This window comes from Heptranchias perlo, chromosome 20, assembly GCF_035084215.1.
Source record: "Heptranchias perlo isolate sHepPer1 chromosome 20, sHepPer1.hap1, whole genome shotgun sequence".
Classification (NCBI taxonomy): domain Eukaryota; kingdom Metazoa; phylum Chordata; class Chondrichthyes; order Hexanchiformes; family Hexanchidae; genus Heptranchias; species Heptranchias perlo.
The window spans coordinates 39,462,818-39,475,667 of record NC_090344.1 but is presented as its reverse complement, the minus strand read 5'-3'; the positions used below and the strand labels follow the sequence as shown (position 1 = coordinate 39,475,667).

At 41.1% G+C, this 12,850-nt stretch overlaps 1 protein-coding gene across 10 annotated transcripts in view; it reads left to right on the top strand.

The window, feature by feature from the left end:
- Positions 1-12,850, top strand: part of aak1b (AP2 associated kinase 1b) — a 94,290-nt gene that overhangs the window by 66,231 nt on the left and 15,209 nt on the right. Inside the window, exon 19 of one of the 10 annotated variants that reach the window (XM_068001061.1) lies at positions 10,954-11,613. The exons of the other annotated variants lie outside the window; for them this stretch is intronic. Within the exon in view, the coding sequence (XP_067857162.1) occupies positions 10,954-11,048 (95 nt within the window). The 3' untranslated portion in view covers positions 11,049-11,613. Of the gene's footprint in view, positions 1-10,953; positions 11,614-12,850 lie in introns of those variants that run through there. 10 annotated transcript variants of the gene reach the window in all.

Sequence of the window (12,850 nt, the reverse complement as noted above, 5' to 3'; positions counted from 1 at the left end):
CTAGGCGTTCATCCTTCCAGCTGTTGAAATGATGATCATAGCTGTATTCTGTCGCGAAGCTGCACTGTCTGAGCACATCTTTCTGATGTGAAGCACCGTTTTGTGTTGGTGGAAACCGTGCTGGAGTACAATCCACTGCTGCAGCTGTAAAATGCATCTATCTCTGACGATGAGCATCTGGGCTGTCCCTTCGCATTGTCTGGATCTCAGCCTAACCCAGAGTTAACAGATTGTGCAGATTGATTTTCACTGCAAAGTCTGTGTAACTGATGGCAGGTTGCACAGTAACCGACTGTGAGTGAGACGGGAATGGCAGGCAGTTTACAGGTTTCTAAATGCATTTTATTTTCTTAGGTTCTGCTGCTTGCAAGTCATTAATTCTATATATTTTTGTAAGGGGATGGTTTTGTTTCAAAGTCCACTGACTAAATATGTTAGTGACCCTGCAGGCCAGAAGGGTCCAAAATTCCCAAATAAATAGAAGTATGTTGAAACTACGTTGTGCAGTATTAGCAACAACACGTGACGCTGTTGGTTATTTACATCGCGGAGCACGTCAGGTGTCAAAGCCAAGTAACATTGAGATTTTACCAGTACCAGGAGATTGAAAGCAGCAAATAAAGTATTTTTTAAAAACAAAATGTGGTTACCTATTCAGAATGACAACTTGCGTGAAATATAAGTGGTCTTCACAATGGAAAGAATTTGCTCCCTCACTTGTTCTGAGCTGTGTGCTTCCCCTCGCTGGCCTCTCACCTTTCTCACTCCCCTCCCATCCAGTTTACTCCTCTTCTATTCCCGCCGAGTCGTCACTCAGTTGCTTTTCCTAACTATTTGCCACTTTACTCAGGGATCCATCATTGCTGCATGTTGTTGCAGTGTATTCCTGCTCTTGCAAAGCCATCGCAAATCAGGAATCCGCTTGAAGCGGATCCCCAAGTGAAGCAGCAGCGGCAGGAGGCAGTCCAGAATGATGGCAAGAGGCAAACTGGGGAGCAGAATATGCAAGGTTTTCACGAGAGAAAGGAGAGGATTTAATGGCATCTCTCTCTGTTTACAGATCCATAGTTAGGCTTTGAGGCTCAAAATGTCATTTGGAAAATGATTTTTTTTAACCCTAGGTTCACATAAGTTCTCTTCACTGTTCAACTATATTAAGCAGCCCCAATCGAAGAAGAGCACCTTCCTGTCTCAATGCACCTGTATAAATTATTCTGTTTCCTATCTTTGAATGATGCCACTAATCTAGTGTCACATTTATGCTGAATCATGAGTATTTAATACTGTGGACTGCACCCACAAGGAATTGGGCGGACACTGGTCCAAGCTCTTTTCATACTGGACCTTTAAGGCCAACAGATAGAGAAATCGGAGACTTCTGTTTCAGAAACCTCAGCTGGATTGGACTTCTGGTTTCGGAGGTGAACAGCGAGCTTGTAAGAACAGAACTCGCAAGAGAATTTAGCAAATGTTAATTCCTAGTATAAAAGGATGGAATTTAATCCGACCTGGTTTGACCTAGATTTCCTAGAATGGAAATGGTAGGATTCTTGAGTGATTAAAAATGACTTGTTAGTTCAACTCTTTTAGGAACATTTCTATGGCAAAATCTGAAAAGTTATTGACTTAATGTTTGACTTTTGACTAATGGTACTTTAGTAAAACAATGCTGTGTAACAAAGATAAACTATAGAAAACCTTATATGCAGATGTTGCATGAGAAAATATGCATCTCAAAGTATGCATTGTTGAGCGGGTCAAGCAGTAACATACCCCAGGTGACATTAGAGAATGGAGGATTGTGCCTGTGATTGACCCACGTGGTGAGTTCTGTATCTTGAAGGGCTGGTCCTTTACAAGAAAGGTGGGGAGCGAGGGAGACCGAGCGGTTGTTTCTTGTTCAGAGTGTTATTTCATGAAGGCGGGGATGTGGGGGAGGGGGGGCGGTGGTGTGGGGACACGGGGAAAGAAGAAAATACACTTTCAAAAATATCCTTCAATATCAGTGACTCGGCAGAAAAATAGTTCATCAGATTGTTGACAAGTAACTCTGGTTTTCTGAGGAACAAGAAGGCTTGCAGAGGTGAGAGCTTCTGTCAGTGTGAAGGGCAGTGTTGAGTGTGCTCCGTGCTGTGTTGTACATTGTCCACTGTACGCTTTGCTGAAGTTTACAAACCTTTTTAAGTATAAATTTCACATTGCGAAAGGACCTGTTTTCAGCCACCAGCTTTGGCAGACTTAAACCTGTTTCTTCCTGTTTAATATTAACATTTTCTGTTAACCTTGGTTCTTACTATCCATGCCTGCTCCCTTTTACATGCTGCAGAGGATACTAACCTCATCTCAGACTTTGATCTCTCTGTTAAAAATGACAAAGTGGATGAAGATGAATTTGACCCCATTCCTGTGTTATCAAAAAATTCACAAGGTAAGGTTTGAATTGAAACATTCTGTGTTGTACTTCTCCTACCCCCTTTGTTTACATTCTATATGCCTTCCATTGAACCATCATAGGCCAGGAGAAAAAAAATGCGTGACACTTCAGCAGTTCTGATCATTCATAAATTCCTGTAGAAGTCCTGCAATCTTTCCCACACCCACACTACACAAATGCCCCAGTCTTAACTTCTTAATTCCTCCCTTTTAGTTGTATCTTGAATTCTCTATATTTCCTAGTGGGAATGTGCCACTTCCAACTTGGGAAGCTTTGATTTAAGCCTCGTTTCAACTTGCTGCAAGAGGTTTTAGCACTGATATTCTGATCTTCGACTGGATGGTTGGATTAAAGTTAAATTGTTGACACCTGCCGAGACCGGTCTTCAAATTTTGCATGTCCTTTCATGGGGCTTTATCTCTTAATATCGCATGGTTTCTCTCAACTTATTTCCACTCATCAACAGTCAGTCTTTGGAACTGGGTCTGTGGTCAAAATGTGAAAGATCACAGAGAGCAAACAATTTCCTTGGTCACAGAGAGTGAAAAATTTTGTCTGTTCAGAAAGGCAGAGTAGTTATTTGCATGACTAATTTTCAAATGAGCTTGGTTTCAGATGAGCTGGGAGGAAGTAGTGAAATCTTGGGCATCTTCGCAATCTTTTTCCAACTGTTGCCTCAAAACCTTGGGTTTGGCAGATATGGAGTAGGTATGTAACTTCAGGCCAGATTCTTGGTGGTTTGGTCCAGAGTGGAGAAGGTGTCCTTAACATCAAAATCTTGGACAACATGGTTGCTGTGCATCAGCCTGTACTTGTGATTCCAAGTAAGCCCTTGAGTTGGTCAGTGTGTCTGAAGTTGATTTGCATCATGTGACATTGAACCTGTGTCCAGGAAATCTCTTGGCTGAAACACCAGTTCGAAACAATTTTTCTAGACCACGTGGCACTACAAGTAGTTCTGGTAACTCTTTGAGGACAATTCCCTTATGAATGCCATCATGAAAATATTTTCCTTGATTTCACCAGTGATTGAAAATGTGAAACTTCATGAAGCTGCCTGACCTAGCCTGAACAAAAGGTGAACTCTACCTGCACTTCATTGGTTCTGACCTCAGCCACTGCCCTGACACCGGCTGCAAATTTTTCAGTTGGTACAGTTGAAGGTCTTAAGGATTTTGCTGACTCAGATCATGATTTGCGACCCTTCTGATTTTGGACAGACTTTGAAAAGGATGAGGTTTACCTGCCTTTTGGTATTTATAACTCCAGCTTTTGAGATTTCTTTTGTCGGGGCCTTTCCCAGGTAGCGTATGTTTTGTGCGTGTATGTATGAATACACACTCTTAACTGCTGTTACTAAAGTTGCTGCTTATGACTTAGCTCTGGACCTCAACATTTCCCTATAATTCTGTTTCCAACTTGACTACAATGTACCATTTGGTAGAATATAAGTTCATTTTTGCCTGACCAGGGCAGTCAAATTTACTTGAATTCTGGACAGTGGGACTTGATTTCAGTGCATCAAGTTATGAGCTTCAAACTGTCTGTGTATAGTACCATATATTTGGCATACAGTCAAAGCTATATATTCTGAAGATGCAGCTAAAGTTGTCTTGCGTTCCATCTTTGTTAAGAATTTAGTTTCCAGACCTTCCTCGAGAAATCCATCTTTGAAGCTGTGAAGTACTGTTTCACCAGAAGTCAAGCAGCTTTCTTTTGAGAAAACGTCAGATATTCCCCCTCACCAAAGAGTGTATTGTCAGTTAGATTTTAAACATGTATCTTTACATTATGAACTGGCAAATTGTCAACAACCAGATCAAATGAAAGCTCAGTCCACACAAATGTAGAAGAAGATGAACACACTTGGATTGATATAGCATCTTCCACAGCCTTGGGATGTCCCAAGGTGCAACACAGTCAATGAATTCCCTTAGAAATGTTTTTACTTCAGAAGTCAGAGTTATGAAGGCAAGCGCAGCAGCCACAAAGTGATGAGGTAAATCATCAGGACATCAGGAGAACTCCCCTCCTGTTTGAATAGTGCCCTGGGTTCTTTAATGCTCATCTAAACAGACAAACACGGCCTCTGATTAACCTCATTCAAATTCAAAGGACGGCACATCCCACAGTACTCCTTCAGTACTGTATTGGAGTGTTAGCCTAGGTTATGCACTCCACTCCTGGAGTGGGGCTTGAACACTTGATTTTCTAACTCGGGTGAGAGTGCTACCTAATGCTAACGTTAGGAGTGCAAATGAGTTCAAACATGCAGTCAGACACCTGACGTTGTGTTAAAAGTTAAATATTACGTATATACTCATGGCAAGCACCGAGATTATAAAGGATGCTTTGTTGCAGAAGATACACGTTTTACAGTTGGGTGAGTTCATTCTTCCAGATGGCTCCCTTCTTTATCTTCCCCACACACAGTGCAACGTTCTTGGTTTTAAGCTTAGCTAAAAGGCCATGACATCACATCCTCCATGACTTCTCCCACTCTCAATCTTCATTTTGACATCTTATGTTCTCGAGTTCTACAGAAAAACATTGGTGTTTTAGGGTCAGCGTGACACAAAAGGAGCCATGCTACCAAAACAATGATATTGAGTCTCCAGCGTTGAGTGATGAAGCAAATCTAAATGTTAACATGTCAGCTGGCCTTTGAGAATGCCTCTTGTATGGATACACTGACCGTCTTTCAATCTTAGGTTATTTCTGCAGTTTAAAAATCCTAAGAAATAGTATATGGTATAGAATGTAAGCCATTATTTAGAGGATTTTGTAACTATTTCCTAACATTAATACATCAAGAATGTCCCCAGCACATTTGTAAGGCAGTTACAAAGAGTGCTTGTCCCCTCTTTTAGTAGGCACTATTGTCTGCATATAACTTTTCATTTAATGAACCTTTTAAGTGGGCCTTGACGGCACATAACAGGAACATCGGAACAGGAGTAGGCCATTCGGCCCCTCGTGCCTGCTCCGGCATTTGATAAGATCGTGGCTGATCTGTGATCTAACTCCATATACCCGCCTTTGGCCCATATCCCTTAATACCTTTGGTTGCCAAAAAGCTATCTGTCTCACATTTAAATTTAGCAATTGAGCTAGCATCAATTGCCGTTCGCGGAAGAGAGTTCCAAACTTTACCACCCTTTGTGTGTAGAAATGTTTTCCAATCTCACTCCTGAAAGGTCTGGCTCTAATTTTTAGACTGTGCCCCCTATTCCTAGAATCCCCAACCAGCGGAAATAGTTTCTCTCCATCCACCCTATCTGTTCCCCTTAATATCTTATAAACTTCGATCAGATCACCCCTTAACCTTCTAAACGCTAGAGAATACAACCCCAATTTGTGTAATCTCTCCTCGTAACTTAACCCTTGAAGTCCGGGTATCATTCTGGTAAACCTACGCTGCACTCCCTCCAAGGCCAATATGTCATTCCGACGGTGCGGTGCCCAGAACTGCTCACAGTACTCCATGTGCGGTCTAAACAGGGTTTTGTATAGCTGCAGCATAACTTCTGCCCCCTTGTACTCTAGTCCTCCAGATATAAAGGCCAGCATTCCATTAGCCTTATTGATTATTTTCTGCACCTGTTAATGACACTTCAATGGTCGATATACCTGAACCCCTAAGTCCCTTTGGACATCCACTGTTTTTAACTTTTTACCATTTAGAAAGTACCCTGTTCTATCCTTTTTTGATCCAAAATGGATGACCTCACATTTGTCTACATTGAATTCCATTTGCCACAGTTTTGCCCATTCACCTAATCTATCAATATCGCTTTGTAATTTTATGTTCTCATCTACACTGCTTACAATGCCACCAATCTTTGTGTCATCGGCAAACTTAGATATGAGACTTTCTATGCCTTCATCGAAGTCGTTAATAAATACTGTGAATAACTGAGGCCCCAAGACAGATCCCTAGTCCCATCATGCCAATGTGAGTACCTACTCATTATCCCTACTCTGTCGCCTTTCGCCAACTTCCTAACCAAGTCCGTACTTTTCCCTCGATTCCATGGGCTTCTGTCTTAGCTAACAGTCTCTTATGTGGGACCTTATCAAATGCCTTCTGGAAGTCCATATAAATAACATCCATTGACATTCTTCTGTCCACTACTTTGGTCACCTCTTCAAAAAATTCAATCAGGTTTGTCAGGCTTGACCTACCTTTTACAAATCCATGCTGGCTTTCTCTGATTAACTGAACATTCTCGAGGTGTTCAATTACCCTATTCTTAATTATAGACTCTAGCATTTTCCCCACAACAGATGTTAGGCTAACTGGTCTATAATTCCCTGGTTTCCCTCTCTCTCCTTTCTTAAAAAGCGGAGCGACATGTGCAATTTTCCAATCCAGAGGGACAGTTCCTGAATCGAGAGAACTTTGAAAGATTATAGTTAGGACATCTGCAATGTGCTCACCTACTTCCTTTAAAACCCTGGGATGGAAACCATCTGGTCCTGGGGATTTGTCACTGTTTAGTGCTATTATTTTCTTCATTACTGTTGCTTTACTTATGTTAATTTAATCGAGTCCCTGTCCCCGATTCAATATTAGTTTTCTTGAGATTTCCGGCATGCTATCCTCTTTTTCTCCTGTAAATACTGACGCAAAGTAATTGTTCAACATGTCCGCCATTTCCCCATTGTCAATGACAACATCCCCACTTTCAGTTTTTAAGGGGCCAACACTGCTCCTAACCACCCTCTTTTTCCTAATGTAACTATATAAGTTCTTTGTATTGGTTTTGATATCCCTTGCAAGTTTCTTTTCATGCACTCTTTTTGTAGCTCTTACTATCTGTTTTGTGACCCTTTGTTGATCTTTGTATCTTTTCCATTCGTCAGGATCTGTGCCATTTTTTGCCTTTTTGTATGCCCTTTCCTTATGTCTTATACTGTCCCTTACCTCTTTAGTTGTCCATGGCTATTTTTTTTGGCAAGTAGAGTTCTTGCCCCTCAGGGGTATAAACCGATTCTGTATCACATTAAATGTTTCTTTCAACATTTCCCACTGATCATCAGTCGTTTTACCCATTAACAGATTTGCCCAATTTACTGTGGACAGTCTCTGTCTCATCCCATTGAAGTCAGCCTTACCCAAATCTAGAATCTTAGCAGCTGATTCACTTTTTTCCCTTTCAAACACTGCATTGAACTCGATCATGTTATGATCGCTATTGGATAGATGTTCACGTTTAGCCATTAACTAAATCTGGTTCGTTACTCATTACTAAATCTAGTATGGCTCGCCCCCTTGTGGCCTCCAGGACATACTGCTGTAGAAAACTATCCTGAACACACTCAAGAAATTCACTACCTTTCTGACAGTTGCTAGTCTGCTTTTCCCAATCTATGTGAAGGTTAAAGTCCCCCATTAAGACCACTATGCCTTTCTTACACGCTTGTCTAATCTCTGCATTTATACAATCTAGCACTTCTGAGCTGCTGCCAGGGGTCCTATACACAATTCCCACGATTGTCTTAGATCCTTTCCTGTTTCTCAATTCAACCCATAAGGTCTCTGTTGGTTGCTTACCCCTCGTTATATCCTCCTTTATCATTGAAGTGATTTCATCTCTAATCATTAAGGCTACTCCTCCCCCTCTTCCATGTTCCCTGTCTCTCCTGTCGACCTTATAACCCGGTGTAATTAGTTCCCAATCCTGACCATCCTGCAGCCATGTCTCAGTGATAGCTATCATGTCATACCCTCCAATTTGAATTTGAACCTGTCGTTCATTTAATTTATTCTTTTATACTCTGTGCATTTGTATATAGAACTCTTAGTTGGGCCACACACCCTAGCCTGACCTTCAGCTTTGATGCTGGGTTAATCGCCTTACACTTCTAGTTTTCACTTTATCTGTAGTGTCTAAAGTACACTTTTTCTGCTGCTTTACGCTTTTCCCTTTCACTTGTTCTTGAACAACTGTTTGTACTATTTGTATTGTAAATTTCCCCTGGGTCTTCCCCTCTCTTGCTGCTCTCAACTTCACTCCCTTCTGACTCCCCTCTCAGGTTCCCATCCCCCTGCCACTCTAGTTTAAACCTTCCCTAATAAATAGTTCACCCACATATTGTGGCACTATGTGGAGAATAAACAAATGAGGCTTAATTTATCCTGCAAATATCTTACTGCTGTTTGTTTTGCTCAGCAAGCTGAGCCTTGACACTAAGCTGCCTGCATTAACAGAACTGTCTGTTGGTTTGTCTGTGGGGTTTTTATGAAATGTGGAATTGGAGCAAGACAGCGTGACGCACTCTTGTGAATCTGGACAGTGCAAGACTCTGCTTTAGTTTTTCCCTTGGTTGTTGGACCTCTTATTCATGCTCTCAAATTAATTTGCCAAAAGAGTTAGCCCACATGGAAGGTAGCTAATCTTGACTCTTTCACCAGACCTGAAGCACTTGTCCAACACTAAAGATGAGTATTACATTTTTTACATCGGTTTTGATTGGAAAACCACAGCATGCATGCAGTCACAAAATTGGCTGTGAAATCTCTGCTAAAATCAATTATTATACAATAGTTTCAAATGGGTCATCTCAAAGGACTGGTGAGATTGACCAAAGCAAGAAAACAGCAGTTGACTTGTTCCATATATGCCATTCAATATTGGACTGACTTTTTTTTTGAAGTATTACTTGATATTTCTCCAGAAAGCACTGATCTTTTACATTATGGCTCCATATGGTATCCCAGCCCATTTTTAAAAAAAAACCTGACTCTTGATTCCCTACCACCTCCCACTTGAGTTCTGATTTGCTGGCTCCTGCCCACAACACCAAAAAATGAGCAAGAGGAGAGAGCTCAGTCGCTTCAGAATACAAAACAAGAATGACATCATGTTCTTTTTTTAAAAAAAGGTGCCAAGGACATTTTGTGCTGAAAGGATTACATTTTATTGGCTGGCTGGCTTATTTAGCTAATTTCATTTGTGCAATGCAAAGCAATTTACAAACCAGTACCATCCCTTAACAAACGTCATTTCAAGCACTGGTTCCAAGGGCACTGGCCATCTTTTAAGGTGTCAACCTTGGTGGTAGCACTGCAGAGACTTGAGCACATAATGCAGGCTGACATTTCAGTGCAGTACTGAGGGAGTGCTGCATTGTCAGAGGTGCCGTCTTGCCCTCTCAGATGGACGTAAAAGATCCCACCGCACCATTCAAAGAAGAGCAGGGGAGTTCTCCATGCCCCGGCCAACATTTATCTCTCCAAAAATGCCTAAAACAGATGGTCTGGTCATTTATTTCATTGCTGTCTTTCAGTTGTCCATTTCCAACATTACAACAGTATTTACACTTCAAAAGCACTTCATTGGCTATAAAGCATTCTGGGACAAGCTGAAGTTGTGAAAGGTGGTACATAAATCCAAGTCTTTCTTTCCTTCCTTCCTTCCTTGCTACATTCCTTGCAGAGGCATCCCAGGAAAGTCTAATTCCTCTCTGCCCGTGTGCACGTTTTCCAGCAGAATTTGGGCATCAGAAGCGGTAACTCTGGCTTTCTAAGCCAGCTGAGATCAGGGGTGGCAGCATTAACCAAGGATCAAACCTGGCATTCTCTCGAACTGTGTGGCTGATGCACAGTAACAGCCAATAGCGCCATTTGGAGATGCTATTTTAAGGGAAAAGTCTGTTTTTTTTCATCTTTGTACTAACAGTGCTGCAGTTGAGTTTGATGTTGCAGCTATCTGCGTTTCTAGTTCATTCTAAGCTAACTTCTGTCAGCATAAATTTGCTTTGTCTGTAAATCACAGACTTGAAATTTATTCAGTCAAAACTGCTTTCAAATAATCCGATTATTAAATTATCTCTGCTTCTGAACTCTGGTTTATCTCAAACCTTTACCCTCTCATTTAAATCCTCCAGAGCAGCTGTCTGATAGTTATGCACGGTTTTAAAAAATACTGTACATTTTGTTGCACATTTCAAAACACATATTAAACCCGTTGTAATGCGTTAGGAAGCTAATTTTTTTAAATTGAGGAACAGAGCTTGGGTTGAGTGACACCAGCATCCATATACTAAAACACTGTATTCTTCCTGTCGACTCATTCTGTTATAAATTCCTGTGCCCGCATTGAGAATGGAAAATGCTTATGTAAATTTATTACGCTAATTACACCCACCTTGCTCATGGAGCTGCTGTAGCACCACCACTGGAATGAGGATGTAATTACATCGTGACCAGCTAACAAAGGAAAGCTTACATTCTAAATATGGATGTAGGAATGTACAACAGCAATATAAAAGTAAGGCCAGAATGTATGACTTTAAAATGATCCCTGAATTATTTGTGCAAGACTTGTTCCAATTGTCCCCCAATTCAGACTACACTCGGTCTTGATTTTCTTGTGCAGTGTCACGGGAGATCAGCTCGTACTTTGTTAGAAATTTGTTCAGCCTTTCCCACTCTGTATTTTCTGCCGTCTTGTTTATCCCATGATGTTGCCTCTTCGCTGCCTGATGTAAATCAATTTGTCTTGCCCTTCCAGGTGGTCATTCTAGAAACAACAGTGGGAGCTCTGAATCCAGTCTTCCCAACTTAGCTAGGTCTTTACTGCTTGTGGATCAACTGATAGACCTGTAGGATGGCCCAGCAAGCACGTTAAGTTCAGCAGTCCTCTGCGTCGACATTTTCATCTCCCTCTGGATTTGCCATGCAGCCTGTGACGAGGGTTTTACTTACTGAGGAACTGAGCTACATTTTCATTTACTGTCTTACTGTTGTGTCCTATCTAACGAGCATGTCTTTTCTGACATTTTTCCACATTTGAAATTGATTATTTATTTTGGCATTTTCGGCAAAATGCTATGAGGAAAAAGGAGACTGTTACACTTATTCAAGGCTAGATTGTCACATCAGGAAACTCAAAAGATCAGTGTGAAATTGGCAATGTCCCAGTTTGTGCGATGGCTTTTTATGCATCAGCAAAACTTGCTTATTTCTAGAAATGGTGCAACAGAAGTTGAGGGCCTCTGGCACCAATTTGTAGAGGTTTGGAGAATGACACCTGAAGACTTACAGGTTTGCATATCAAATGCAGCTTTTTGCATTGCCCCTTAATGCAGTAACGAGGGAATGGAACCTTCTGATATTTACAACCATTTGAAATCGGTATCACTTGAGACTTGGACCAAACCTTGTGTTAGATTAAAGACATTTTTTATTTTTGTGTGGGTGTCGGGGCGGGGGGGGGGGGGGGGGGGTCGGTGTTGGGAAGAGCTACAGTATTATAATCTGTCTGACTCTGGCCTTTTTGAAAGGAAATACTGATAAGCTGAGAAGGGTAGCTGGGCACTAATAGATAAAAAGACAAGAATGTGCAGGACCGGAACAGAACAGACCATTATGATCTATCTAATGGTCCCAAAGTTTAAGAGAAAACGTATTATACTCTCTCATACCGTTAAATCACTTTTTTAATGAAAAAAGGAATTAAAGAATGTACAGGACTGGGAAAGATAATTAGATCTTTTTAGAGTCTCTTCCCTTTACAAGATTATCTTTGGGAGTCGACCAAAACAGATTAATGAGGAAATTGTTGGATCGAGCAATGTGATTTGTATGATTTCTGTATTGGACAAGAAGTCTTCAGCAATACGTGTTGAAAACCATAATCAGTGTTATAGTGAGGGACTGATGTGCAATGACTGTGATTTCAATATGCAATTTACTGTTAAATCGTGTTCTTGCTTTGGTGAAATTATTGGGCACTTGAAAACAAGTAATTCAACTTTTCTCTCTTTCCCCCCCCCACAGACAAAATCTGTGGTGTTAAGTTGCGATAGCAAACCCTGAAATGTATGACCCAGTTAGCAGTGGAAACTGAAGTTGCCTCATGTTGATGCTGTGCTGTGGGTAAAGCTGAATTTGATGCATGTCAAAGCTCTAAAGTCGGACCTATCCATCCTTGCACTTTGGCAGAAGATTACAGTCAGCATTTTAAAATGCTGTCTCACTTTGAGGAAATTGAAAACGTTCCTGAAGCAGTTTTTATTGTGGTTAGGAGCTGCCAAAATGGGATTTTATGATGCAATTGTGGAGGTTATCTGCGGTGTGTCGTGTAATGCCATGATTTTTGGACCCAAATAACTCTCCAGCTGAACCTACTTCTCGACATAAACTGAAATCTCATAAGATAGGATTTTTGAACTGATTTATAGGAGTCAAGAATTTTGAATACTGCCTTGCTTTCTTCCCCCACTCCTCCCTTGCACTCTCATCTCTGATAGCATGTACTGTTTTGTAAGATGCATCGAGTGGTCCAAACCTCTAGCATTATGCAGCAGTTGTGACGTCTACAGTCTTTTTTTTTGTGAAGTGTAGATGAGATTTCTGACCTTTAATGAAGTAGGATTGATTTAAAGCCAACCAGATCCTGCAGCTTT